The sequence below is a fragment of the Anser anser genome (genome assembly GCF_964211835.1).
Source record: "Anser anser genome assembly, chromosome: 13".
Lineage (NCBI taxonomy): Eukaryota > Metazoa > Chordata > Aves > Anseriformes > Anatidae > Anser > Anser anser.
Window position 1 is genome coordinate 13,831,639 of NC_139734.1, and position 25,557 is coordinate 13,857,195.

Below are 25,557 nucleotides of genomic sequence, written 5' to 3' on the forward strand. Positions count from 1 at the left end.
TCTGCCAGTGAACACTCCTGTTCTCTGTATTTTAAAATACTAGAAGAAGATAATTGTTGTATTTACAGCTTGTCTTCTTCTGCTGTATAAATAACATTAAACCATAAAAGGATGCTCTCTATTAGCTGGACTATGTATACACACACACGCATATATACACACACACACTTTGCTGCCTTTCCATCCAATACAGAAACAATTATCTAGCAGCATAGAAACCCTATTATTTGACCCACATTCACAGAGAAAACTCCATACACTTCAAGCTGTGACCCAAAATACATTTACTGTGTCAACTCATCAAACTGAAATCACCCTGTGTGACAACAACCCAAGAGAGCCTTTCGGTGGCCTGGTTATGGCTGGAAATAAAGAAGGCCACTTCCTTTTCTCTTTTAGGCTAGTGCACAGCGACCACCTGATAGTATGAAGCTTTTTTTTTTTTTAATCAGTATGATGCTTTCAACACTTAAAATTGCTGTGGAGGGACCTATCAATAATTGCTAAGATCTGCATCAGAAAACAGACCTGGCACACAATGAAAGACTCCACAAGAAGGTCTCAAAGACAGAGTTCTTTGCAACGCTCTGTTTATTAAAAATATATGTCTCCTTGGAAGAAACACTGGTAACCAACTAGTGTTGTCATGATCGATTCGATACTGTCAGCTATGCCATGGAGTACAGCAGCTTTTTTCTCCATGTGACTTGATGAGAGGGAGACAGGCTATTAGAAAAAAAGACGAGACAGGAACCGACCGTGTGTCTAGCATCTTAAGCACTTTTGTTTCACTTACTCCACTTCTCCAGAGACTGATGTCTACAGCCCCTGGAGAAGGACCAGCGGGGCAGGGCGCTGGATGCTGAACAGGGATCCACGGCCAAAGTTCGCTCCTTTAGGGCAAGTCCCGTTGGCAGCAGAATCCTTCCTCCGCTCCCCTGTGCTAGCAGCAGCGTCTCTTCTGCAGCACTGCTTTCAGTCCCAGGAGGCTGCTCAGTCCCTGCAGGGCTCCTCGAGGCAGGGCGAGGAAGGACAGCTTCTCACCAGAGCACCTGTACAATCTCACAGCAGTTCTGAACACTGCGTGCTGTGCGCCGCCTGACACACCGGTGAGCGTTACCATCGGGGAAGGGGACTGGCACCCAGTGCGTTCACTTACCCCCGTACAAAAGGGCGAGGGAGAATGGGCCAAGACTTACCTGCTTACGCTCGCGGTGACTGCCTTTGTTCTGGTGCATGGGGCTGTGCCTGAGAAACAGCACTGGCAAGGTCTTTGTAAGGACAGAGGGCTCTTCTACCTTATTTCTATGAGTACCTGGAAAAGCAGCTCAAGCTCAGAGGCTGTGTGAGTTTCCCCACAGCTTGACACAGGGCTCGCTTCCCACAGTGCAGCCCCACCCCAAGGCAAAGGCCAAAGTTTCCTCCAGGTTGGACACTTCTGCATTTTGGGCCAGCTGTCTCAGCGCTTGCAGCTGCCTCATACGCAAACTCGCAGCGCACCGAGACCAGCGCAGAGCTGCATCACCCCGGCCCCACAGAGCTGTGGGCACAGGGCACCCAGAACAGCTTCCCAAGGTGAACTTGAGAGAGGGAGTAGAGCCCAATTTCAGTTGGAGGATTCGTGCAGAGATGCCAGGGGCAGAACCAGGCGAGGTGAGCGCTCCCTTCCCTGCCTCTCCCAGCTCGCAGCGCAGGGAGCACGGCCCTTCCTCCGGCAAGGCCACCGCCGCACGCACAGGAAGCAGAGCAGTGAATTTGGCACGCAGGGAGGGAGGGAGGGAGGTTTTCTGTTGCTGCTCAGCTGTTACTGATCTGGAAAAGCGTGAGCGTCCATCCAAGGCACAGCCGGGGGCTTTTCCTGTCAGTGGCTAATGCCAGCGTGCTGCCACAAGCCAGAAGGGATCACTGCACCTGTGACCGCAGGTACAGCGCCAGCCCGCTCTCCCAGGTTTTCCACAGCAACACAGGACAGCAAGTACATTTGTTTCATGTGGCTGGTAGAGTATTTCCTAACTGAACACCGCAGGTCTAGATTCTATTTACAATAGAGCCAGCTTAAAAAATAAGTTAAAAAACTGGATTTTATACCCGTTCAGTTCATTATTAACAAGAGAAAAAAAATGGAATAATGAAAAAAAAAAGCCAACACAGCAACACAATATGGTTTTGGTTTAACATCAGCTTAAAAAAATAGAACCAAAAGGAAACCTCTCATGCAAACACGTACGGTGGTGTGTAAAACAATGTGCAATTTAATATGTAGCATCATCCATTCTCTTGCTCTGCAGCCTCCTGCTCAGTCAATGCCTCCCAGCCTCACCCAGCTCCGTGGCCGCTGCTCCTTGCTGGGTCACTCCGGACCCCTGGTCCCTTCCGCAGACGCAGCGTCCCAGTCTCTGCTCTGCTCACAGGCCTGGCGTGGCTGGCAGGAGGCTGGCGCGGACGGGAGACGCTCCCAAAGCGCGTGGTACCGGCTTCATCTCTTCCTGCCCAAGTGGACTCCCTATGCCCAGCGGCTGGGACAAAGAAACTGAAAGATCCTTGCAGTAATACAGTACCTTTTAAGAGGTCCCTCAGGTTTCCTAGTCCACACACACACACATATATATAATATATATATAATATCTTTCTCTATATTATATATAAATTACATATACAGATAAATAAAATGCCTTCTGCTGCCTTTCTGTCGCACTGTTCAGAGCTGCTAGACAGTCACACTTGGAAAAATGCCCCTGGAGCTCTGATACCAGCTCATGTTCTCAGAGTCCGTTGTTTCACTTGTTTCTTACATTAGTCCTTAGCCGCCTCCTCCCATCTTGATTCTTGGTTTAGTTAATAATAATAATAATAATAATAATAATAATAAAAAACAACTCTTGAATGGGTTCTCGTCTGTCTCTAATGGAGCAGTGGGAAGGTCCATGCAGGAATGGTAGGAACAGTCACGTGATGAATGAGATCAGTTCATCCCAACAAAAGAAACAGGACTAGAAAACTCAATTTTGCGACGATCTAAAAAAGGGGGCAGGAATAGTTTTCATATCCTCCCCCTTGGGGCAGAGGGCTCGGGTGGGGTGGGATTTCAGAGGTCTTCTGCTCACGGGGAAGCAGGTGGGGGTCATCTTCAGAGTTTCTCTGGGGACGGGACCCAGATGTAGTGCCCGGACTGGTCCTCAATGATCTGTTTGATTTTGCTGTAAATCTCTTCAAGAGAGTCTCCTTGTACGATGGCTGAAAGAGGAGAGAACAAGGAAGACCCTGAGCGTGGGGCAGCGCTGCGCCTTCCCGGCCGTGAGCTACGGGAAAGGCCTTCACTCTGCAGCCAAGGGGCCGGGACAGCGCAGCCAACAACCGGCACAGCCTGCGTCAAAGGAGCCGTAACAGGCACGCGGTGACACAGAGGGTTAAACCAGCGTGTCCAAGGGGATTAGCGAGAGATCGCGCTGATCCCACGCCGGCACAGCTACTTGCGCGTGTGAAGCGCCAGCCGGGCTCTCCACAAGGGCTGCTAATCAGCTTTGCGAACCGTGTCACACAGCCGCGCTGAGGCTCTGGGCAGCTGGCCGAGGCACGGCGGCGCAGGGCAGGGTGTGAACTCGCAGCAGCACAGCGGCTGGGCCGCAGTCATTGCCCCCGCACGCTCCCCTTCTCCGCTGCGCCGCTGTGATGCGCGGGAGGAGCCTCGCTCGGATTATCCGGCGCGCACCGGGCGCATACCCTGAGGTGCTGGATTTGTCCATCCAGTCTGGTCTCCTGCTGAGGACTCCTCGTGTTTGTTACTTCCTCTACTTCGGGATGGGAACTGCAGCACTGTCGTGCTGGAAAAGGCCAGCTTACGTGTGTTGCTCCCAGCAGTAATGCTTTCCCAAAGACCAGCTGCAGTCTTGCTGCTTAGCACGGATGCAACGCTAAGAACTTCACCGTGTTCCCTACATCAGGAGGGGAAGATGTGCACGGGGGGCCAGCGCTTTCTGGTAACTCTGCCTACCTCTGCAGCCAAGCCAGGGCTGTCCTCCAGTGTCTCTGTTCCCTAATTATAAGTTCCTGGCACAGAACTTCCTACTGCCTCCAACTTACTGCCCATTACTGACTTCTTTCAACTGGGCTGGGTTTCAGCCAAGAGCATTCCTTCCTCGGGTCAACTGCAAGCTTACTGTCCACGTGAGGCTGCACGACGGCACGCTGAGGGTTTGGCAAAACTCCGGTGTGCGTTTCCTTTGTGTTGCTCCTGGAAGAGCAGCCTGCAGCTCTGGAAGTGCTCCCCAAGAAAGGGGTTCTGGGGAAGGCTTTTATGCTGACATTTGCTCAGCAAAGATCCATTTTTGGAAAATGTTCTGCCTGTGATTTCTCATGGTAACTGTTAGGTGGGTAACACAGTATTTGACAGGGTTATCATTCCTCAGCTTTAGAGGAAACAGTTACCACAATGGAGAAAAGAAGGAAGACCAGTTCCTCTGCCTCTTTGCCTGCTCATGATTTTCCAGAATTAACCACATGCTACAAACATTAGTTCCTTAATGCACTAGGATGCCTTTGTCATGAGCAGCTCATCCCTGCAAGCACAAACTACCAGGCAGCCCCTGACTTTCAAAAAAGACTACTTAGGAAGTCAGCCAAACTTCCAGTCCTTTTTGGAAGATGTTTTGTAATAACTCTGGACAGTCTCCACCGTTTAGGTCACTAATTCTTATATTTCCTCTTTAAAAAGACTCTGTTCTCTTTTTGAAAATGCTCCCCTCTCCCCAGTGTAAGGAGTTTTATTTCCTGCAGCCTTATAGCACCTTGAATCTACGTTGTGCTTCCCCTAGCTGTGTGGATTTTTTTTTTAATTACTATTACTAAAGTTGGTGATAGGCTTTCACAAACTCAGAAAATCTTGCCTGACAACTCCTCTCCTCTAGAGCTGGTTTACTCTTATCCGCTGATCTCTGAACAGTCCCTTCGCACAGCCATGCTGGCAGAGCGCCATCTCTTTTTGCTTTGATGAAGCTGGACATTTTCTCATGACCCTGCAGTAAGACAGTGCTGGCAGAGGTCACAGCTGCCAGCTAGAAAATATTAAATCAGACACAAACCTACTCGGGACACTCACCTGTAAAATACTCTCCAAATTCTTGCTCGAGTTTCATGGCTTTGTCAAAGACCTTGTTGGCCTGTTCGTATGTCTGTCTCCGGTTCATCTCCCTGTCGCGCACAAAAAATAGAAACTTAGCTCTCTTTCTTAGCAACGAACAAAAGCAAAAATATCCCACAGACCCAGGGTGCCTGGGAAGCCTCCGCACATCAGAAATGGAAGCTGCATGAGACCCAGTTCACAAAGGCAAGAACCTTCCCCACACACTCTTTATTGCCTTGGCAGTTCACCCCAACTTCCAACAGTGAAGTTCTTCCCACTGCACCATAACACAGAAATGCATGGAAGTCCAGGCAATCCTCTAAATTTGCAAGACCACTGCAAAAAATCTCCTTGCTTTTCCAAAGCCCATCGCCACCCTCCTTGCCTAGGTTCCCTCATGTTCATATAATACCAGAATGAACAATTCTACTGCTGGTGGTGAGAAGGGGTTTTCCCAGTCCCCTTGGTACCAGCAGAGTCTCTTCTGACCTTAAAGTCCATCTCTAGCTACAGAATTTCCTCACAGATAACATTCTCTGTCGATGCTTGGAAGATTTCACACCCCTCCCAGGGCCATGAGCAGCAGAAGGTTCCCCTGAGGGGCACAGGAAACGTCTCCTCCAGCTGTGATCCATCACTCTGGGCTATCAGCAGCTCTCCTGGCTGGTCTCAGGGCCCAGGTGAGCAGGTTACATCAGACATATTTGCGAGCATTTTTACACTGCCCACAGAAAATCCCCTGGTGCAAACAAAGGGCTTTAAGCCACAGCAATACATGGAGACTGGATGCACCACGGCATTAGACCCACTGTGGATGTGGAAAAACACCACAGAGACAGTAATGGGCCCAGCTCCTCTTAAGGAAAAGTTCAGCACCAGCAACCACCTCTGCTGCTTTCCAAAAAGTAGAGGCAGCAGAAATACGAACCCCTGACTTGCCAGGGCTGCTCACCCCAGAGAGGCAATAGGAGATGTCATTACACTTACATGAGAGCTTCGATGGATTTTGGTTTGATAAAAATGGCAATGGGATAAAGTTGTGCTTGTTGCAACCTCTTGATAGCATTGCCAGATACGTCCAGGATGCAGTGTTTCCCCTGGAAAGGAGACGATCAGGATCAGACCTACCCACACAGTCTGCTCTGTGCAGAAAACAGCTTGCTCATACAGACACGCTTACAAAAGAGAGGAGCCACAGAGATGAAGCACCAGTCCCGAGACACAGGCCAACTCCCAATGCCCTTACATTCCCATCTGCTTAGGGCAGGACAGCAGCAATGTGAGGGGACCGATTTTTTCTCTGAACGCTTGAAAAGCTGTTCACAAATCATCAATACACCCCAGCAGTCCTGCACAGGAAACATTTCGGCTCCTCTGAGAGCAGCCGGGCACCTTTGCCCTGTGAACTCCTGAACGTGAGCTGGGCTTTTGGGTGGAGTTTGGCTGAAGGAGACCAGACACCAAGGTGGGGTAACACGGTTGAGAAAAGCAGCTACGTGGTTTGGCAGGACTACAGAGGGAGCAGAAGCTCATTCCACACTTACTTGATGGGTCACAGCCCTTCCTTAGGACCACGGGGAGAGGAAGAGCACTGCTGGCCGTGTCTGGGGTTGGGCCAGCCTCCGCCTGGCGCAGTGACAGCCCCGGCCCCAGGAATGCTCACCCCTTCACACTCACCCTCTCCGCGACCGCCCGCACCGACTGGATGCTGGTCCCGTAGAGATTGTCATTGAACTGCCCAGCCTCTATGAACTTATTGTCCTGAATATCCTTCTCCATTTGTTCTCGGGATACGACGAAATGGTAGTCTTGTCCATCCACCTCGTTCTCGCGCCGAGGCCTGGTGGTGTCTGGAGGAGAGCAGGCCTCAGGGGCGACCCCAGAGAGACCCACACCAAACCTGCGCGTCCCCACAGCCCTCCTCCTCCTCCTCACGCCCGGACCCGCGGGTCACCGAGCCCCCACCCTCCCCTCCCTGCAGCAAGGCCCAAGCACCTGCTGGGACTTACGTGGCACACAGGAACCAAACTTGTGTGGGAATTCAGAGATGAGGTCATCGTTAACTCGGTCCTTCGTCGGCCCCAGGATGATCACTGGCCTCGCATAGTGAACTGCAAACAAAAGCCACATTGTGAGACCAAGCCTGCGCTCCAGGAAGCCCTGTGCAAGTTTATCTCCTCCTGGATGTGTTCAAAATCTTTCTCGTCTGACCCAGATGAGCTGTGTGGGCAGGCAAAATGCTGCCGTGGATGCCTGCATCTCCACCCCCCTGCCAGCATGAGGCCGGCCCAGGGGAAGGAGCTGCCCCGGGGGAGCAGGCGCCCGCCCGCACGCTGGGGAAGGTGCCGAGGGTCTCACGGGTCGCAGACCAGCAAAGCTGCTCCACTGCCGGGGGCATGAAGCAGACAACCAGGATATCTGGAGATGTGAGCTAGAGGGCTGTAAGAGTCTGATCCCGCTCCTGGCAAGGACAGGCTGCTGAGGCAGGGACTAGAACAGAATCATCGAATGTCCTGCGTTGGAAGGGACCCACAGGATCATCGAGTCCAACTCCTGGCTCCACAAAGGACCACCCCAAAACCAAACCCTACATCTGAGAGCATTGTCCAAACACTTCTTGAACTCCAGCAGGCCTGGGGCTGCGACCACTGCCCTGGGGAGCCTGTCCCAGTGCCCAACCACCCTCTTGGTGAAGAACCTTTCCCTAACACCCAGCCTGACCCTCCCCTGTCCCACTGGGGCAGGCAAGGAGATTGTCCTAGCTACCCACACACAGCACAGCTGTGACCACAGGCTTTGATGCCCGTGCCCAAGCAGGACAGCTCAGCCCCAGCACTTACTTTCTTGCCGTGTCACCGGTTCGTATGACAGGATAGTGTCCTCTTGTCCTTCTGAAACAGAGCCAAAGAGAGGCACGTGAGCACCAGCAGCTTTCCGACCCCAGCCACCTCAGACCCTGGGGACAGGCTCTCAAGCCCATCCAGTAATCAGCCCTTTATTCGCGTTAATTATTCACGTATCAGTTCTGGGGTTGGCCTCCTCTTTCCCTCCCCTCCACTGCACGCTTGGACTTGGGGGGGCACGGCCAGTGGGTGTGCTGCAGGTATTCAGAGGACCTGCTAGAGCTAACGGGAGCGTTGGCTGCAGCTGGACCCGAATGCTCTTGCACAGGCTCGGGCTCTGGGAGCCACTCGTGCTTCAGACCCAGCACCTGGCCATTGCTTCCCGCAGCATGCCCTGAAGACAGGTCCTCTGTGGGCTGGGAAATCCACCACGGAGTCTGCACGGCCAGGGGAGCCCGGGGAACCAGCCAGGCTTGCTCCTGACCCCTGGGAAGGGAGCTGGCCACAGCATCTTGGTGTCACCAGCAGAAAGGACCGGCCTCCGAACAGAAACACCACCGGGACGAGACGAGACGAGAGCGCACACACACACACGGAGGTGAGACAGCGGGAGAGACGCACACTTACTGGAACTGCTCTCGCTGTCACTGGTGTTTGATGTCACGCCCTCTGCAAAGCAACCAGAGAGACCCCCTTGAGACCGAGCGCTCGCCAAGGGCGCGAGAGCTGTCACCCGGCACTAGTGACGGAGGGCAGGGGGCCAGGCGGCACCGGCATCACGGAGAATACAGGTCCTGGCGCCCGCCGGGCGGGTGGGCTGGGAGCGGGGTGCCAAGGCGGGAGGGCATCTCTCGCCCTTTGTCGCTCTCAGGGGGAAAGGGGGGACGTGCAGGGGGAACCTCTTTCGCTTGGCTACTCTGGAGGGATGGGAGAAGGAGCCGGGAGCGGGGCTGAGGGGCAGGGCTGGCCCAGGCGCGGGAGGGAGCGGGTGCAGCATGCACACGGAGGGCGGGGGACAGGGGAGCCTGCCTGCGGGGACAGGGCTGGGAATCACAGAGACAAGACAGGGACAGGATGGGACAGAGTTCGGGGCTTTGCTTGCTTAGGTTGATCCCAGTGCTGTGACCTCCCCGCAGAGGCTGGCGGCTGCCCTGCTGCTGCCTGTCCCCAGCCCCACAGGGGCTTTGGGAACGCAGTGAGCGGGAGCTCCGGCACAGCAGGGAGAGCCGAGGAGCTGTTGTTGTGGAGCTCTGAGTACACAGGCAACCATATACCTCCAGAGGAAGGCGGCAAGATGCTTTCACCTGCCCCTGAGGGAAGCTGGCTTGGGGACAGCCACCTCCCCACCGGCAGCCAGCGGCTCCAGGGCTCCAAGAACGGAGCAGAGCCAGCAACCAGCCCGGCTGGGTGCAGGGGAGGAGGCACAGCTCCACCTGGGTGCCGCGGGCAGTCCCCTCACATGTGCTTAGGGCACGGCAGAAATCCCCAAGCAAACTCCCCGTCCCCTCTCCCGTGCAGCAGGCAGCACCTCCGAAAGCCCAGGACCCTCCGCTGGGAGAGGCAGCAAGCCCGCGGGGTTCCTCGTGCCCTGCACCCAGAGAAGCACGAACGCCCCGGCCGCAGCCCGGCCTCCCCCAGGCACCACCAGGCATGCCAGCAACGGAAAGTGAAGGATGCGCATTGAAATTCGACTTACTCAGGTTCTTTGCTCCATAATAATCGTCACTTAACCCAGGGAAGTCCTGATTTCACAGACAGCGAGAAGTGGGAGAGGGGGAGAGGAGAGCGCGGGAGAGGGGCGGTCAGAGAGAGGGGAGAAGAAGACAGAGCCAGATGAGCATTAGTGACAGGAGTGCAGAACGGCCCAGAGCTGCAACTGCAAGTGAGGTTAAGAAACATTTCTCGGAGATGACACGGGCAGCCGAGTGCCGACATCTCACCTCGTGCTGCCGACCCCCCCCCCAGCACACCTTGCACCCAGCCGGGTGCGCCCACGCTGCCCCCGCAGCCCCAGAGGCCACCGAGGGCCCCTCGCTCTGCTGCACCGGGGCTCGGGAGGGAAGCGTGGCCGGGGCAGAGCTGCTGGCAAGCAGCTCCGAGGCATTTATCTGATGCCCCGCTTGTTTTTTTGCATGAGGTACAGAAGATCTGCCTCCCCATAGCCTCTCTAGAGGGGAAAAGCACACTGCTGTACCTCTAGCGGCACGGCAGGGGGACACATTTTTTCCTACCTGTGCGTTAGCTGCCCATGCCCCAGCACTTGCCCGGGCTGTGAAAACCAGGGGGAAAGGACCCCCCCGCTGCAAGCAGCGCGCCGGGACAGGCAGTGCAGCAGAGCGTGGCAAGGGAGCTGGCTGCAGGCTTCTCTGACGTGGGCTAGCGAAGAGCAGAGCCTGCCCCGTGCCCGTGCCATATGTCCCTGCGCCGCAGGGCCGGCTGAGAGCAGCACCTCAACAACCTTCAGCTGCAGGCACCGCGCTGACCTGAGCCGGGGGGGCTGCGACATGGCAGCCACGGTCTGCCAGCACCCCTGCTCGCCACCACCTCCTCCCCACACCTTCCCGGGTCCTGCTGCTCAGCCACCTCCGGCACAGCAGCACGGGGTGCCTGCACCCCACCACAAAGCAAGGGGAGCCGGGAGGGAAAGAGCTTCCTACGGCTGAGCCTGCCCGCTGCAGGCAGGTCTGTTTGATCACAGAGATTTTCCAGCAAGCTACAGGCAGGGGGTCTGCTGTGAGCCCAGCCGCACGCTCTGCTGGTTCCTGGACACACAGACTTAGGCCACCACTGCCATCAGGCTGGGTGCTGAGGGCACTGACGCCCGCTGGCAGCCTGGCTGAGGGACACGGAGCCTGGCTCCAGCCACCCACCCGCCTCTGCATCCAGCCCAGGACAGCAGCCGGAGGGGATGCACTCACTGCGCTGGCACCTGGGCACGGGCACCGCTCTGCCTTGCCCACCTCCTCTGCTCAGAGCTGCAAGGACCGCAGCTCTCTCCGTGGATGCTTGCTGAAGGAGCGGATGCAATTTAGCATCTGGAAAGAGGAGGAGCTGGGTTCGGTGAGCAGCTGTGCCCGGCAAGGGCAGGCTGTTCTGTCCTTGCACTGGAGGGTGGGGAACGAGCCCTTCCCAGACGTGTGCTCCGGTGCAGGAGGAGCTCTGTGCTTGGCAGCTGCCTCTCAGCTGCTCTGCACCAGCCAGCTTTCCCCGTGCTCCAGGCCCCAGCGTTCCTGATGTCAGGATTTTGGGGCAATAACCTGAACGCTCTGCCAAAGGAAAGAGCAGCTCTCAAGCCTGGAGGTGTCCCCAGCTTACACCCCCCCTTCTCCCACCCTCCTCAACACCCGGGATGTGTCTGTGCACAGCCCGGCCTGCAGGGAGCAAGCAGCAGCAGCGGCAGGAGCCGCAGCACGGCCTGCCCTCGCTGGGAGCCCCGGGGCCCAGGTGAGAGCTGGGTATTCCCCAAAATTTGGAGCCAGCTACCAAAGACGTGCCTCAGCCGCTGCGTGTGGGCAGCGCCTCTGCCAGCGAGGGCACGCGTCCCTCACGCCCACGGGGTTTCACCCCCCTGGAAGGGCTTTGAGGCTGTCAGGAATGCATAGCCCACAGTCACTTCTACAGGAGGCAGGAAGCACAGGCAGGGCATCGCCAGCCCCTAACAGGACAGGAGACAAGCTTCTGCACAGCCCAGCCGGCCCCTTGCTCTGGGAGGGGAGCAGCCCTTGGCAGGCAGAGGGAGGGAGCAGAGCCCACAGCACATGGGAGAGAGCAGGAGGAGGCAGAGCGGAGACTGAGGCGAGTGTAAAGTTGTGAAAGGATGAAGACATCAAACATGAGAGAGAAAGAGAGCCAGACCGTGCACAGAGACACGGCCAGGGGCAGCCGGACTTGCAGCAGCTGGGAGAGCCTGCCCGTGCACAGGTCTCGTGGCCGGGACTTCAGTGGGTGCAAAGGGACGAGAAATTCAGCGGTGAGGTCCCTCATCCGGGTGGCATTTGCCCCAAGTGCTACAGAAGCCACTGCTTTTATTTCCAACTCGGACTGTTCCCTGATGGCATGACTGAAGGGCACAGAACCTGATCCAAGCCCCACGCAGCCACCGAGGGGAAGGCCGGACAAGGTGTCAACACTTCTCCCACCAGCATTCAGCAAGGGGGAAGGTGCCTCGTCCCCACGCCTCCTGAGGGAGGGAAGCTGCTCCTTGGGTCAAATCTGTGCCTGACTGTGGCTGGGAGGAAACCTGCCAGTACTGCAGGACACAGACCTGGCCTCTGCCTGCCTCGCAGGAACAGCGCTGTTTGGCCAATGCAGGCAGGTGCCAGGCTCAGTGGTTACAGAAAAGTGCCAAATCTCTCCTCCCCGAGGCAGGAGAGGGGCCGGGGGGGATCGCACGCTTGCCCTCTCTGGCCAGCTGCTACTTACGTTCCTGTCCGCTGCTCTCCTGGGCCAGGTTCTCTTTGCTCTTGTAAAATGGAAACTTTCGAGAGAGGCGGAAACTCTTTTTACGTTTCGTTTTGATCGACTGTGAAGAACATGGAGATGGAAGGGAGGACAGAAAAAACAATGGTGTTTAATGCATGCAAGGAAAATTAAAATGAAGAGACAATGAGGAGCTGTGTCAGGGCGGTTACCCTTAAATGAAATCATGGAGATTACATGAAAACTGTAATGCAGGAAAAAAATTAAGTGCAGAGAAAAAATGTGTTTTAGGGATGTTGGGAAGCTGATGAGCCAACGAGCAGTTTTGCAGGAGGAGCAAGGCCATTCTCCCTGCCTCGTCCGATCGCTCAAGCGCTCCGTGTGAGGGAAGCTATGTTCTCCTGCACCAGCTGCCTGCAGTCAGCTCCCAGCCACCAGTGCTCTGCCCAGGCCACAGTGGGATGTGCTCCGCTCCCTCACCACTGCTACCACAACGGGTGTCCTTCACCAGCGCTGTCACATCTGCCCAGGCTCCTCCGCTCACCCCCCTGCTGTCGAGGGGACCCGTGCTGGGCCGAGCCAGGTGGACGCGTGCCTGAGGAATTTGAGTCCAATCGCGCTGCTCTTTCCATTGGGTTGCTCCAGCTGCTGCTGGTGGGAACACGGCGCTGGCTGCTCGCACTCATCCTGCCCCCGCTAGCTACCGGCTCAGCGTGCCCTCCTGAGCCCCAGCCCCAGCACTTACCCGGTTGGACTCTATCATGCCGGTCCTGGCGTGGAACTTCACCGTTTTCAACCGCGCTCTCTCCTTCTTCTCCACCCTGGTTGGAAGTTAAAAGAGAGAGATGCTGCTGGTCCGGCATATGGGCTGTCCCCACCAGGCCCGGCAGGCTTCCCCTTGGCTGCCAGGCTGCCCATAGCACCCGTGGGTGGTGGGCCCTCTCACAAACGGGAGCTCCTCTCCTTGGAGGGATGGAGGTGGCATCAGCCCAGATTCTGATCAGGACCAGGGCAGGCTGAAAACCACACCCAAGGCCTACAGAGGGAACAAACCAGCCTTCCTGCGAGGAGGATGGAGGACAGAGGAGACGGGGCACGTGCATTGAAGAACTCCCCCTTGACTCCAGGGAGGCCAAAGGCTGGCTTTGCTCTTGAGCACCAGGGTGGGTGCTACCAGGGGCACTGCAGAGGCAGCAGGGTCGGGCTCTGCTCAAATCCCACAGCGCCCTTAACGCCACGCAGACACGGAGGGGCAGATGGGCTCCTGGTGCTGAGACCACAAGGTGCACCACAGGGCATGGCTCCCAGCAGGGCCCCAAGGGCTGCAAGGCTCACGGAGCAGGCCCCGAGGCCTGGGGGGCCTATGCCCCGTGTGTGACAGCTCCTGCTGATGGGCACTCACCTCTTCTTGCTGGGGATGACCCCGATCTGCTCGCTCTCGCCATGGGGTGTCACGAGCCTGGCTTGCCACCACTCATCATCAGAGGCATTGATGACGTGCAGGATGTCCCCGTAGGAGAAGCTGAGCCCCTGGCTGGGCAAGCAACTGTCCCGGGTCCGGTCATAGTCAAACAGAGCTCTGCAAAGGAACAGAGAGGAGCGAAACCTTCCTCTACCGAGCCTAGCAGCATCAAGGGCCACGAACAAGCACCTGCACTGCAGGTCTCCAAGGGCACTGCCACCCTCACACCTTCGAGGGTTTAAAACCAAACTTTTGGGACAGCTTCTGCTGCAGTTGACCGTGCTGTGCAGCTACCAGCACACCCTTCTAGGCCAGGGTGAGGTGCTCAACACGAACCCACCAGTGTGCAACACAGAAACAGCAGTCCTGGACCAACAAACTAGCTCTTGACTTTAGTTGCAAGAGGCACACAAACCACAGAAACGCTGAAGAAGGCTGTGGTTAGAAAGCAGGTAGACAGTCATTCAAAGTTCAGCGGCCTCAAGAATACGACAGCGCATACGTGGTACCCCAGGGTGAACTTTCAAAAAGCCCTCCCTGCTCCCCTTCACCCTATAACCCTACCGTGCCCCCACCAGCCACCCGTCCCCAGGGCCCTGCCTTATGACACCCTCCCAGCCCAGACGGGCACGGAGAAGGCACCTCCCGCCCCGCTGCCCATCAGGAAAACAGCACAGGAGGAAAAACCCAGCCGCCCACTCATCGCCGGGGGTGAGCTGGGTCTCACCCCCCCGCACCCTTGCTCAGGAGCAAAGCCACGGGCCGGCAGTCTGCCCGTGCAGCGGGGAGCAGAGCGTCTGCCCTGTTCCTCTGCCACGACCAAGAAGGCTGTGGAGGCGGATAGGATATAACCCTGCCCTGCTGCCGGCGAGCAGTCACACAGAAGACGACTGCAGGGCATGCGGAGCGTTCACTTTTATTTACGTACACGGGCACTTTATTCCAGAGGCTGAGAATTATGAATGCATCTCAATGTTTATCTGCTCCTACAGCTGTTCCTTTTCAGACTTGTAAATACTTCCTTTACGGACAAATTTTTAATTTACGACAGAGAAGCTTTATCTTCAATATTCTTCAACTATCCAGCTACAGAAAAGATTATTTTTTATACTAAGGAAGAGGAGCACTAATGCTCTTCCTGTGCGAGTTATCACACACCCGTGCTGCAGCCCTTTGCCACAAGCTGCTTTCAGTGGCTTCCTAACTCTTTCTACTAATGTCAGATCTCAAACCAGATCTATTTTCCTCGGATGTGTCCATCCTGCAAGAAATGGAAACACACGAGCGGTCACGCAGAGCCCTGCTGCTGGCAGCCCCGTTTTTGCCCTCGTTCTTTCCACGTGGCAGGGTTTGGGGCACGGCCAGCACGGGTGCTTACTGCACCAGCAGCCTGGCTCAGCCAGCTGCCGGCCTCATCCAGGCAGAAAAGAAAGGGGAAAGCCACAAGAACAACCCCCCCCGCCCTGCTCTGCTCATCACCCTCTTCCCCTACAAGGAACCCTAAGGGGGGTCTGAAGCGACACAGCGCAAGTGACATTGATCTTCGAGCTGAATCCTTTTAACCGTGGCTCCATAAATAGTAAAAGCAACAGGCATGCTGTGCATCAGCCTCCTGCAGAGTTAGCTGCCTAGATAACGCTCTCAAAAATTGCTTCCCCGCTACATTTAACAAGACACCTCTCCTTGCCCAGCACGGCTGACAAGAGTCAGGGCAGGTCTCCCTCCCGGCGGTGGTTGGCAGCTCGGGATGAGCCGGGGCTCCTCTCACCAGGGAAGCAGACGGATGCATCAGTTCTTGCACCATCAGGAAAGCTGCCCCTGCTCCCAGCTTCTCCCACCTGTCGTGACTGGCTAAATCACCACGCGGAGTGGCTGCAGCTGCAGGGACAGCTACTGCCTGGTTTGCCTTTCACTAAGACGCCAAGATCGACCTGCAGGACCTTATTTTTGGTGATGGTGTCGGTGCGCAAGCTAGGAAGAGCCAGATCATCTTCCAGCCCAGAGGGAGCCTTACCAAAGAAACTGCCCCTTCTGAACATGCCTGGACTTGGCGTCCCTAACGTTCCTCCCACCTCCCAAGCACCAGGCACAAGTGGGCAATAGCACCCGCCTGCACGAGAGCCGGTGAGTTCAAATACCAGATGTCATTTGCAAGGCCGCAAAAAAAGGATTTTGGCTGGATCAGCCCCAGAGGCAGCTCCAGCTATTGCCCCAGCCTCCAGCCGGGACAGGAACGACCGAGGGACCGCGCGGCAGTCTCTCATGCAGTGACCTGAAGGCCTGATGAAGTCTCGTGTGCGAGTTCGCTCGGCCACCAGGCCACCCTCCTTTTCCCAGCTTGCTCAGGGCCGTGGCTCACCCGCTGTAGCCGGGAGGCCCTCGTGCTCAGTCCTGCAGGAGAACAGGAACGGAGGGCGGCCCCCAGGCACAGCACGTGGCACGCCGGAGCCGGCGGCGAAAACACTGCAGGGCCCTTCAGCTGGAGGCAAGCAGCCCTCACAGGCACCTGCTCCCTGCCAAGAGATAAGGCTGCCTGCGTGCCTGGCACGCCCCTGCCAGACCAGCGCCATTAGGAGCAAGGAGAGAGCGCAATTAGGAGGAAAGAGAGCGCGGAGAACTGGCCAGGCAGGTTCCCGAGCCAGCGCAGGCTTTGGGGCGCTCAGCCCGAGCCCTGTGCTCACTTTGCTGCACGGGGGCACCGACAGCACGCCCCGTGCACCTCTGCTGCCGCTGCCACCAGCTCCCGGCAAAGCCCCTGGGCTCACAGCGTCGTGCCACGGCCCCGGGGAGGGGGGAAAAGGGGAGTTCAGGCAAGCAGAGCTGGGGGAAGAGGAGACGGCACCGGTGGGGTGCTCGAGAGCCGAGCTGCTGTGCTGCAGCCCCGCACCGTGCTCAGGGCAGCCCTGCCCCGCTCCTCCCAGCGCCCGCACGGGGAATTCGGCACCGGCGGCCCCAGTGCCAAGGTCAGGCGCAGAGAAGCCGGCAGGCTGCAGCCAAGCGCAGCAGGAAGAGCCCCGGGCAGGTACGAAGCAGAGGTCACCCAGGTGTTGCTGGCAGCAGGAGGGCCCCTGAGCTGACGGGTCACAGAAACGGGTCGCGCTGCCAGCCCCAGCAGGGTTCGTGCGAGGCCCACGCATGGGGCACAGCGGAGGCACGAGGCACCTTTTCCAGAGGGCCCCAGGAGCGTTTCCCCGAGGCGCCTCCGCTCCCATGGGGCCCATCCTCAGCCTGCACGGCAGCGCACACGTGAGGACCTGTGGGGCCGCAGCCCGCCAGGGCCTCGCTCCCCACGCTGGGCACAAAGCCGGCCCGAGCCCCTACCCACCGGGCACGGCTCCAGGCTCCGAGGACTTTGCCCCGCAGGAACACGGTCCTGGCCCCAAAACACGACCCGAGCACCGCGGGGCCAGGAGCAGCCCCGGCAGCCGCAGGAAGGCAGGCGCTGCACGGGGAGGTGGCGTGCCCGGCCCCGGGCCCCGCTGACGGGGCGCACCGCGGCCTCGCTGGGCTGACTCAAGCAGTTTGGTAGCAGGTCCCGTAATTGATGTCCTGTCCACAACACAGCAGCTCAGCCGGTTTCAGGGAACCTGCGCCCGAAACCACCCCGCCCAGAAGGGCTGGGGCAGCCCTGGCAGCTCTCACACGCTCACGGGGAGCGTGCGGCAGCCGCCGGAGCCAGGCAGAGCCCCGGGCTGGCCTCCGGTGAGCTGGGGGAGCCAGCGAGGTGCTGCCCAGCTCCTGTCTGGCACAGCGCCGTAGATGCCACCGGAGCCACGCAGAGGGACGCAGCCGTACCCCGTCCTTGTGTAAGGGCCCCAGCAAGCAGCAGGCAGCTCTCAAAAGATGTGGGATGCTAAAAAGCAGAGTGAAGGGAGCCTGCCAGTGGAGCAGCATTTTTCTGCAGGCCTGCCCTGGCACATGCAGCGGCTACCTGGGCAGAGAACAAGAGGTTTGCACGCTCACTTCATGCCGGACCTGGTCTAAACCCCTGCTGCATTTATGAGGATGTCACTGCGACAGCAGATCTTGAATCAAGCAAGACTCTGCAGAGCCTCGTGAAATTGTGAGCTGCAGGAGCCTACTGCTGCAGTCCTCCCCTGTGCCAGGCTGGGCTCACGCTGGCCGTGCGGTCCCCTACAACCCGAAGCCCCTTTGCACAGCGCAGCCATGCCACAGGAGACGTAGGCTGAGGCTGAAGCAGCCCCAGCTCTCATCCTCCTCACCGCAGGGAAAAGCAGCGTCCCTTGCTATTGCCAATCCCCATCCGCAACAGGCTGTGCAAGGTGAGGATTTATGGGATTATTTTAATGAGCAAGTTAAAATTACTTGTTAGCTGTCACCACGCTGACTCTCGTTGCGAGAGAAGGCGCTGCAGCAAGCCGGGAGGCGGCAGGGGCAGAAGGCAGGAGCCAGCAGCGAGCACGGGCACGGGGCTGCGATGGCCAGGACGTGCAGCAGGTACAGAGCCAGCGCCGCGCGGCCGCTTAACCCCTGCCTGCTCCGCACCTGGCTCCAACCCAAAAGCGCATCTCAGGATCAAAGCAATAATCCTCCTAAGAGCTCAGCTCCCCTCCAGCCAGATTCTGCCGCAGGACCAGCAGGGGAGGAGACGGAGAAGCCAGTTAGTGGGGAGCAGTTAGAGGAGAGCGCCCTGCACGCTGCGGGGGCAGAAGCGGGGCTGTTCCAGCTGCTGGAGACCCCAGGGCTGCTGCCAAGCTGGGGGAGCGACCCACCGGGCTGGGCTGCCCCACGGCTCGTGGGTGGACGGCAGTACCTGGAGGGGCCAGGCACTGCTGCCACCAGGGCCTTAGCCAACTGCTCACACCGCTGCCTGCGTCCTCCCTCGGACCCGCTCCGTTCCTCCAGCCCCTGAGGGCTCACCCTGGAAGCAGCCGCCCGGCCGCAGCACGGCCCAGCTCCCTGCACAGCAGCCCGAGCAAAAGGCATCCGAGTGCAGAGCACCCAGCCCTGCAGAACCCCTGCAAGAGCCACTGCTCCCCTGCTCCACCCTGCAGGCTTCGTGCCTCGTTTGTAACGCCCCCTCCCCTCGCCCCGCAGCGGCAGGGGAGCGTGACCTCCGACGAGGCGAAGCACCCATCCGCGGAGGTGCTGCACAGGTGTAAGGATGCGATCCCAGCTGGCATGGGAGCACCAGCCCAGGGATGAATTGCTCATCCGTAAGGCTGCACTGACATTTTCCTTCCTCATTCCCAATTGCCGGGCACACCCAGGGGAACCACAGACACCTCCTGGAAGGCGCGCTCGTGTCAGCAGCGCTGGGTTTGCTGCACTTCCCCCAGCAGGCACAGCACAACCCTCGCGTGCGCGCTCAGGAACGGGCCTCCTTGCCAGCAGGGCTGCGGCAAAGCAAGAGCGGGTCCCGCTCTGAGACACCCCCTCGGGTGGAAGGGCCACCTCCTCGACCCAGCGCTTGGCACGAGCTCAGAAGCGGCAAGCAGCCACAGAGCTGGGAGGTGGCACCGGGCGTTCTGCCCTGCGTGAGATCTCACGCGCGTGCAGGGACGAGGGCCCCTGCGTAACGCAGCACAGGGGTGCAAAGCCAGCTCAGACCGAACCGTCCCGCCCCACGCGTACACGGTGGGACAAGACACCGCCACCCCCCGCGCTGTGCATCCAGCACTGGCTGCCCGGAGCAACGACAGACATGGAGACGGGGGAGAGCCTTACCGGACGTAGAGGGATCTCTTCTCGCTTGTCCGGAGCGAGCCAGAGCCAGAGCTCATGCTGCTGTTCATCATCTGCTCTCTCAAGTCGTGGATCTTGGACTCGAAGCGGCTGTACTCTGCGGGGAGACAGAGGGTCAGCGCAGGCAGGGGCTGCCCCCGAGCCTCCACCACCGCCGCCCCAGCGAGCAGGGCGCAATCAGCGCGCCGGATTAACCCAGTAAGCACTGAGAGGAGACTACAGCCTGGCCACGGGGCGTGTGGCTGGGGGCAGCTGCCCTGCACGCCCCTGTCCCAGCGCGGCGATCGCCTCCCTGCGTGAGCTGCTGCCCTGCAGAGCGAGCCGAAGCACAGACAAAGAACGAGACCTCGCAGGGGACTGTCACCCCCTGGCCAACGCGACGTGGCACGGCTGGAGGGCAGCAGCCCCACGCCTCGGGTCCCAGCCCAGCAGTGCCTGGCAGCAGAGCCCCAGGCATGCACCGGGAGCAGGGGGACGGCTGCCACCCGGCCACCGGTGCCAGCACAGGGCGAGCGCCCCGCACGCGGCACCACCTCCGCTGCAGCGCGGCCCCCAACTCGGTGGCAGCCCCCAGCCCGTCCCCGGCTCGGGGTGGGGGACAAAGCACACCCCGCAGCCTTAGGAAGCGAGAAGGGGAATTCACCTGTCGTCACCTACATCCCAGGCAGCAGGAGACCCTCCGGGAGCCAGCGGCACCTCCAGCAGCGGCAGGACGGGAGCTGCCACCACCTGCAGCTCCTCCCTCCCTCCCTCCCTGCGGCCACGCCAGCGCGACCTTCAGCTGGGTGTAAAGGTCGGCCCCAAAGCGGAGGGCGGAGGCTCCAGCCCCGCGCACCCAGGGCAGAGCAGGGAGGGTTTGCTCCCACGCAGCCGAAGAGCAACAGAGGTGGCCCCGCTCCCTCCTTCCCCTGATAGCACCCAGCAAAGGGCGCTCGTTGGCGCCGTGACCGGGTGGCGGCGGCTGCTGCTGCAGCGACAGACCGGCCAACCTGCTGGGGAGCACCGGGCACGGACACATGGGTTACAAAAGCCCCCACGGTGGCACGAGCCGCTTGTGGGCACTGGGGGTGCTGCCCCCAACGCCGAGCTCCCTCCGCGGAAGGATCGGGCAGGGCGCTGCCCAGCCTGCAGAGCTGCATCCCGCACGTGCGGCGGGATCACCGCTGAGAAATGCACTGCGGGCTGTTTGAAAGACAGCCCCTCGCTGTGCACGGAGGGAGATTGCTCCGTCGGCGCAGATGCACGCGGGGTTGGGGTTATGCAACCGTGGCTTGGCATTTCCTGGCTACCTAGCCCTAAACCGTGCAGCCAGACCCTGCTCGAGACTTCCCTTCTGCACAGAGTTGTCGAATGCTACTCAAAGACTACAGGAAAAAAAAAAAAAGAAAAAAGATACGCACCGAAAACCTCAAGCCACACATAAAAATTCCACAGCCACGTATAGGAGCCGTGCTGCAGCCCCAGCCTCTGAAGCCTGCTCTGCTGGTTTTCTTAAAACCCCAAACCCCAGCATATGCAGCACATGTGAACCTGCCGCTTGGGACAGCTTGAAAAGCCATCTGCAAGCAGCCTGCCGCTGCATCACCCTTGGCGGGCGTGCAGCGAGAAGGGTAAAGCGAGCCGGGTTTCCTCCTCTTTGCGGCACCTCGAGCGGCAGCCTGCCTTGCGCTCGCCTTTCCCGCAGCCCCCTCTGCGTGGCTCAGGGGGCGGGGGGCTACGTAAAGGCTGCGGCTCCCGTCCTCTCCTGGCCCATCTGGCTGATGGATTTGCTGCGCCCCGTGGGAAGCTCGGAAGCGCTGCATCTACCTGCGCCACCATTTCACCCCGTAACACCTGCACTGCGCAGAGAACGAGGCAGGGAGCCCAGGGCAGGGGCAGAGAGGCAGCAGATGTGCTCGGAGGCGTGTTAAAAATTTCACGGGCAACGCTCCCTGATGTGGAAGTTCACACTCGGGGTGCGTTAGCCCAGCAGCTTCCCCCTCTGTAAGGGCCACGGCTGCGCTCAGGGTGCTGCTGAGCTCGCCCGCAAGCCAGGCTGCGTGGAGCTGAGCGCTGCTACCGCGGCTGGGTAAGTGTGGAGGGAGCGGGACTGCTCCTGGGGCTCGCCTGGGTCCTGAGCCGCTAGGACGTGTCCTACGTGATGTTAGAGACAGGGCTGCCACCTCCTCAGCTGCGTGTTACCCACAGGTTTGCCCTCTGAGAAGCAAGGGTTGATGCTGAAGGCCCCAGCCAGCACAGGCTGGCTGTAGATGAACAGGACAAAGGGAGCCCCCGTGGCAGCAGGCGCTGCCCCCAGACATCAAGAGGCAGGGGCAGCCTTACTGCCTGCACAGGCAAACGCACAACAAGGGCAACGCTTATCCCAGTAGAAAATAAAATTATCACACCAAAGCAGCACTTCTACACGCCCCTAACTGCACCCAGACCGGAGTCTCACTGATGCGGCACCCAACAGACAGAAGTGGGCTAAAGCCCGAGCTAAGCCCTGCTGGCAACCTCTCACCCTGCGCCAGGGAGGACTGCGGCACCCACAGTACGGATCAGGGCCACGGAACCGACGTCCTGGAGCTCCGCAGGAGCGTGGAGCGGAGCTGGGCTTCCCAGCACGCCGCCGAGCCCCACGCCTCATTCGTTACGGGGCTCGAGACCAGCGAGGAAACTGCGACAGCGAGCACGGAGCTGCTTACTGCGCGTGCTGCGCTTGGCAGCGACTGCTTTGCACAGGTTTAACCCCAGAGGGGCTCGAGCTCCGTGCCGGCTCCCAGCACGGGCAAGGCACCGCTCCGCCTGCACTGCGGCCACGTCCCCCCACCAGCCAGCTCCTCCTCGCCACGCTGCCGTGCTCAGCGCCGGCCACCTCGATCTTTCCCTAAGTGCCACCACCTCTGGACACCCCGTGTCCGGGGCAGAGCCGCTCCGAGCACCCTCACCTTGCTGCACGGGCACTGCCAGGTGGTGCGGGAAGCCGAGCGCTGCACGGGGCGAGCCCAGATGTCTCCTTGCAGGGTTGGGCTCTGCCAGCAGCCCTCCTCCAGCAGCCGTGGCTCTCCCTGATGGAGCCGCCAGCCCGCACGGCACCCGCGCAGGGCAGGGAAAGCAGCAGCAGCAGCAGCGAGGCGGGAGCGGGGTGGCAGGGTGCCACCGCTGCGGGACGGAAGGGAAGCAGGGCGAGGCGAGAGGTGCCAGCCAAGCAGCAGCTCAGCAGCGCGCTGGGCGGAGGAGGAACAGCCAGCTGCAAAAGCAAACCCGGAGCCTCCCTGCGAGCACAGGGGAGGCAGGGTTACCCCAGGAGCGAGCATAGGATGTGCTCGGCTGCAACCGGGCCCCCCCTTATCTGCGTGCTGGAACAGCCTCCTCGACAATTATCGGCAGATAACCTCCAGCAAGCAGCACTTCTATCTCCGTTCACTGGCTCATATCCACCTTGCCTCTGCATCCTGGAAGGAGAGCTGCCGCGCGGCAGAAACTCGCCTGGGAAACCTGCCCGCCGCACAGCAGGGAGGTGAGCGCCAGGAGCTCTTACTAATCCCCACCTCCCCGGCACTCCCACAGCACCCAGGCGCTGGACATGTTCAGGACACACTTATCAAGATAGAAAATATGCAACAGGTGAACTCGCGCCTCTTGTTTCAAGTGCCACCGCCTTGCTGCTGCTGCAAGAGGTCCCCCTGTGGGAGCCTGACGCCAGGAGGAGCAGCGCTTTGTTATTTCCACCCAGCAAGGCGACGAAGCAACGCTCTGCGCTCTTGTGGCTCTTCCTCCAGAGCTCGAGCACCATGCAGGTGCTCCTGGAGAGGGGCTGAGCCTGCGGGGCACAGAGCAGCCCCCCGTGGCCCCAATCCCATCCCGGAGGAACCTTTGGCCTCTGCATTCTTCCACGAGAAAGCCCAAAGGGATTTCAGCTGCCCAGGTTTCAAAGCGTTGGGATTAGACATCCACAGGGCCATTGTCTGCCGCTCTCTCTGCCTCTCCACCCTCGCAGTGGAAAACGCATCCTGTTTTCAATAGCGCTGGCTTCAGCTCCGCACGGGCTAATGCTCACTGTGATCCCCAGGCTCATCTCCCTACAGAGCTGCTGTTTCTATGGCAAACAAACCCAGCAAATGGAGCTGGCACACGGCAGCGGAGCCAGAGCGCGATGGAGCCGCTTCCTCCCGACCTGCTCTCTTGTGCTGCAGCCCCGGCAATTGTGCTATTTCCTCGTGTCCAGAAAACGAAGGGAGAAAGTGCAGCTAGAGCATGGGGAGCCGCATCAGAGAGCGATCCCTAAGCGTGCACAAAGCCTGTGCACAAAGCACGTGCACCGCTTTAGGCACACAAACGCCAGCCTGGCTCAGGCTGGATCCGGCCATCAGCAGATCCTGGGGACCTTTCAGCCGCAGGCTCCAGCCCGGCGCCTGTCACACGTGAAATCTGCAATCAGCTCCATCGCTCCTCTTCAGCGAAGCATTTTACTGCCCTGAGTCCACGCACCTTTGAGCTGGGGGGTCGAAGTACAAACACCGCCCAGGCACGGCAAGCACAGACCCAGGGCAGGCTGTGCTGCACGCTCAGATGAGCAGTGGTGAGCACAGAGGTGCCGAGAGCTTTGGCAACTTCTGGAAGCCGCTGCAAGGTCTCGGCAGTTTCCTTTTAGCAGCCAGCTCAGAGAAACGCCGCCGCTCAAGTTTTTGTATTTTAAAGCGAAGGATATCAAAGCTGCGCTCCACGGGGCTTCAGGAGGTGTAATTGCCAAACCCGAGCACTTGTGATAACAGCAGACAAAGTTCACACGGAGAAACACTCTGAGGAAAGAGATCTTACAAGCAGCTCAGAGGCAGCATCACACGGAGCGGCCTCCTCGCAAGACAGCTTGGGGCTGCGCCAGGCACGGGTGCTCAGAAGAGAGACAGGACTGCGACTTGCCGTCCTTCCCCCGCTCTGTCTTCGCTCTCCTCCACTCCTAACCGCTCACGGGACCCCGCTGGGAGGGCACCTCATCCACGAGGCTTATGCAAGCAGCCTCGGAGGTTGCACTAAAGCAGAGCACACCCTGAGCACGTGCGTGTTTGTCCAGCACCCTGCGCAAGCCCTGCTCCTCCTCACACGCAGCAGACAGCTGAATGGCAGTCCTCCACGCCTGCTGGGACGGATTCGCCCCTCAGAGCCCCTTCTGATGGGCCCTCACAACCTGCCTTTGGCTAGCAACAATTCCTGCCCTGTTTTCAGGTCGGGTTTGCTGCAACCGGGCTCACGCTTCACTTGCCATTGCTACAGGCCTGCCATTTCCTTCTGCACAAGCAGGTCGCGCTTTTGGGAAGCCGGCGCAGCCAGCACGCTCACTGGTGCCGCTGCACTCCTTGGGGCCTCCACGACCCAGCTCTCGCTCTTCCACCAGCGCAGACCTGTGACCTGCGCAGACAAGGCAAACACCTGGGACCTCCCGCACCTCCTCGGGGGGAGGCCGGCCCCACTGACCCCTTCCCCGCAGGGTTCGGGGTGCCCAACACCGCCCGCCCTGCCCGGTGCCAGGGCCAGCCGGCACTTCAGCAGTCGCACCCAGGCCCCTGAAGCTCCGAGGTCCCCTCGGCTCCCTGCCGCCTGTATTTGTTTCCCAGCGGCAGCCCACGTGCCGGGCGGTGCTGCACAGATGCGCTCCGTAGGAGCCGTGGCAGGAGGACACCACACACGGCCCCGGGGGGCCGTCAGCTCCCGGGCGCTGCGGTTTGAGCCAACGTCTGGGGGGGCCGCAGCGACTCGTGCCCCGGGACACGCAGGAACCACTCGTGTCCCGTCCCGTGCCAGGGCTCAATGGCAAGCGGAGCCCAGGGACACGAGAGCAGGGAGCGCTTCCTGGAAGGAAGGAGGAAAAAAAAAAAAAAAAAGCCCCACGAGCAGCCCAGCCCGCTCCCCCGGCACCCCGGGCGGCGCTAACGGCTCCGCTCCGCTGCCTGCCCCCGGTCCCTTCCTGCCCGGCGCCCAGGCCCGGGACCGGCGGGGAGGCGGAAGCCGGGCCGAACGGGGGGGAG

General features: G+C 59.4%; 1 protein-coding gene across 13 annotated transcripts in view; it reads right to left on the bottom strand.

Moving 5' to 3' along the window:
- Nucleotides 1-573: 573 nt before the first annotated feature.
- Nucleotides 574-25,557, bottom strand: part of DLG3 (discs large MAGUK scaffold protein 3) — a 77,004-nt gene continuing 52,020 nt past the window's right edge. For 4 of the 13 annotated variants that reach the window (XM_083797937.1, XM_083797931.1, XM_083797940.1 and 1 more), the window contains 13 exons: nucleotides 19,532-19,646; nucleotides 13,784-13,960; nucleotides 13,127-13,202; nucleotides 12,926-13,032; nucleotides 12,385-12,484; nucleotides 9,659-9,704; nucleotides 8,590-8,631; nucleotides 7,960-8,010; nucleotides 7,129-7,230; nucleotides 6,797-6,969; nucleotides 6,107-6,216; nucleotides 5,096-5,187; nucleotides 2,156-3,234 (listed from right to left, as the gene is read on the bottom strand). In XM_083797937.1, coding sequence (XP_083654063.1) covers nucleotides 3,128-3,234; nucleotides 5,096-5,187; nucleotides 6,107-6,216; nucleotides 6,797-6,969; nucleotides 7,129-7,230; nucleotides 7,960-8,010; nucleotides 8,590-8,631; nucleotides 9,659-9,704; nucleotides 12,385-12,484; nucleotides 12,926-13,032; nucleotides 13,127-13,202; nucleotides 13,784-13,960; nucleotides 19,532-19,646 — 1,298 coding nt within the window. In that variant the 3' untranslated portion in view covers nucleotides 2,156-3,127. Of the gene's footprint in view, nucleotides 3,235-5,095; nucleotides 5,188-6,106; nucleotides 6,217-6,796; nucleotides 6,970-7,128; nucleotides 7,231-7,959; nucleotides 8,011-8,589; nucleotides 8,632-9,658; nucleotides 9,705-12,384; nucleotides 12,485-12,925; nucleotides 13,033-13,126; nucleotides 13,203-13,783; nucleotides 13,961-19,531; nucleotides 19,647-20,192; nucleotides 20,282-25,557 lie in introns of those variants that run through there. The other 9 variants (XM_083797938.1, XM_083797942.1, XM_083797934.1 and 6 more) reach the window with 6 other exon arrangements.